General features: G+C 43.6%; 1 protein-coding gene across 1 annotated transcript; it reads left to right on the top strand.

Moving 5' to 3' along the window:
• Positions 1–202: 202 nt before the first annotated feature.
• On the top strand, positions 203–1,968 carry LOC111271743 (uncharacterized). The gene is made up of 2 exons (XM_022852723.2): positions 203–542; positions 1,605–1,968. The coding sequence occupies exons 1-2, from the start codon at positions 318–320 to the stop codon at positions 1,836–1,838; spliced, it is 459 nt and encodes a 152-aa protein (XP_022708458.1). The 5' UTR covers positions 203–317; the 3' UTR covers positions 1,839–1,968.
• The last annotated feature ends 482 nt before the right edge of the window (positions 1,969–2,450 follow it).

Below are 2,450 nucleotides of genomic sequence, written 5' to 3'. Positions count from 1 at the left end.
GCTGCGAGCTTTTGTCATCACATAATAATGAACGATTAGCCAGCGAACCTATGATGGCCGAGAAAAATGTAAGAATAATTGGACACGGTGATTTGACACGTGGAAAAGATCGCGTCGATTTTTTCTCCTTGAAAAGTAGGTGCAAAAAATTACGCTGAAGAAGTCTTTTCTTTGTTCCTACGATCAGTTTTCATCAAAAAATCTTGCCTATTTCAAAGCATTAGTCTGTGTAGGACGAAGCAGTCCTAACCAATAATGATTATTGGAAACCTCAAACGAAGCTGTTATTACCAGAAACGAAGTTACGGAATGATTAAATGGAGCGATTCAGAGCAAAAAATGTAACGAGGGGTAACTTGCAGTTCAGCGTTAGTGATGTCGCAGCAAAGAGCCAGTTTATCGGCCTGATATTTGCCGCGCATTCATGTCCTTCCTGCAGAAATTTTTTACCGTTCCTCGAAAAATTTCGTAGTGAAATCGCCCCCGGAAACAGCTTCAATGTCATATTTGCGAGCTATGACAAAACTCTGGCTGGAATGCAGGTAGACGCGGTGGAATCACCTTAGCAACACTTACGAAATTCTAGACGTTGTGACTGTATTGTTTGGGACGACTCGGCCTGTGTCCAGCGAGTGTCCAAGATATAAGCAAGCTAACGCGACCGCCTATGACCGGTTGGGTAAAAAAACAGCCATTAAACACGCACTTCTCTGAAAACAGCTCACATTATATCGTACGAGCATGTCCTGTGAGAATAGGGCCATCCATCTAGATAACATCGGCCTTTGGAAAACACATCGAGCTCGTATTCTAAGTCCTCCCAATTGATTGACTCTGCGAACAGCTGTGTTCTAATATACGTACGTATATTCTCTCTACGTACTGTGTGCTAAGGGTATTTAATGCGTCTCCTCAATCATATATTCAGTTCTCGGTAGTACCCGCAAGGCTACACCGGTAAATACAGCATCCCTGACTCCACCGACCCCAACCAATTAGGTTCACGTAAGGACTCTCCATTGCAAAGTATATTGAAGCCTGTCGTCGAGGCGTTTAACACAGAAAATCATAGGGTTAAGCTCAGTGCCCTGGTCACTTGCTGCATACGCGATGTTTGCGTATCTTGGAATTGCGTACCGCAATCTCCTACGCATACGAAGTATTGCTACGAAAGGGCGGTTGCATACAGAGTAGTAAGCGTGCGCCCCGCTAGCTAAGTGCAGTCTACTGTTTGCAATCGATGAGGTTCAGATAGCGCCAATGCGAGTATCCCACGGATGTCTCGGTAGAAGCTGTTTGCTTTTACCTTGATGACGACTGAGAATACCGATAGTTTGCGTGTTCGATACTACTTTGTTTTGTTGTTTCACATTCGAATATAGGGAGCTTTTGATACAAGCTACACTTTATGGAGGAACATGTGTTCGGATTCACAACAAGATTCACGATTCGGCCGGTGATAACCGAGCGCAAACGCTCTAATGTATTGCTTAAACAACAAGATATCTAACCTAAGTATTACTAGCTATTGCGTAGTAGACTAAAGCCCGCAGCCCTTTGTCATAAATTACAGATATTTGCGTTTTTCGTTTGCAATTTGTCAGGGTCTGCTAAAGTCGTACCCGGAGTGGTACGCCTTACCGTGGAACGATCCAGATATTTTGGAGTTGGCTGATGTATACGATATTGACGGAATACCAACACTCATTATACTTCGCCAGGATCTCTCTTTGGTGACCATTCACGGACGCGATGATATCATGCTATATAAGCATAAAACGTGGCAAAACTGGTGTGATACGAAACCTCCGTCGGCCACGACCTCGCAACAAGAATAGGGTCATAAGTTTAAAGAACTACAGAAGTTGAATTCCTGTGCTCAATCAAAGAAAAACATACGTCTTTTGCTTAACAAAATGTCAAAATATTTGTCTATAAATTACAATGCTGTACGCTTTTCTTCTTTGTCGAAGTCGTGCATTTGTTGGCATGCCGCCAAGTAGAAAGATAAATAATCCACGTACGATCCCCGTACGAAAACCTGTCACACGAATCATTTGCTGTTATTAGACAACTGATCCCGAAGGCAACTCATTTCACAACGCTTCCATTTCGAGGATGGTTCGGGATAATCATTTGAAGGAGTGTAGGAAACACTCGACGAAGGGCGGGGGCCTGGGCGCGCGCGCGCGTTGCGATACAAGTTCTTCGATGAAACGTAGAAAATGCTGATGTATCAAAAGCCTTTAATTACAATGATGCAGTTGGGCAAACAAGGTTAAGAATTTCGTAGCCTCTACGTGGTGCCACTGATGATAATGTAGTTCTTTTGTCGGAATGAAGCAGTTCGTCATATCGAAGTTTAAGATACCTGACGTAAGTTGCTCGACATTAAAGGTTGACCACACGTGCTTTACTCGAGGGACGGTATCCGTTCCTCATTCTCAGAA

This window comes from Varroa jacobsoni, unplaced genomic scaffold (assembly GCF_002532875.2).
Source record: "Varroa jacobsoni isolate VJ856 unplaced genomic scaffold, vjacob_1.0 contig00944, whole genome shotgun sequence".
NCBI classification, from domain to species: Eukaryota; Metazoa; Arthropoda; class Arachnida; order Mesostigmata; family Varroidae; genus Varroa; species Varroa jacobsoni.
The sequence above is the reverse complement of the archived record's forward strand: the minus strand, read 5'-3'. Positions and strand labels throughout refer to the sequence as shown.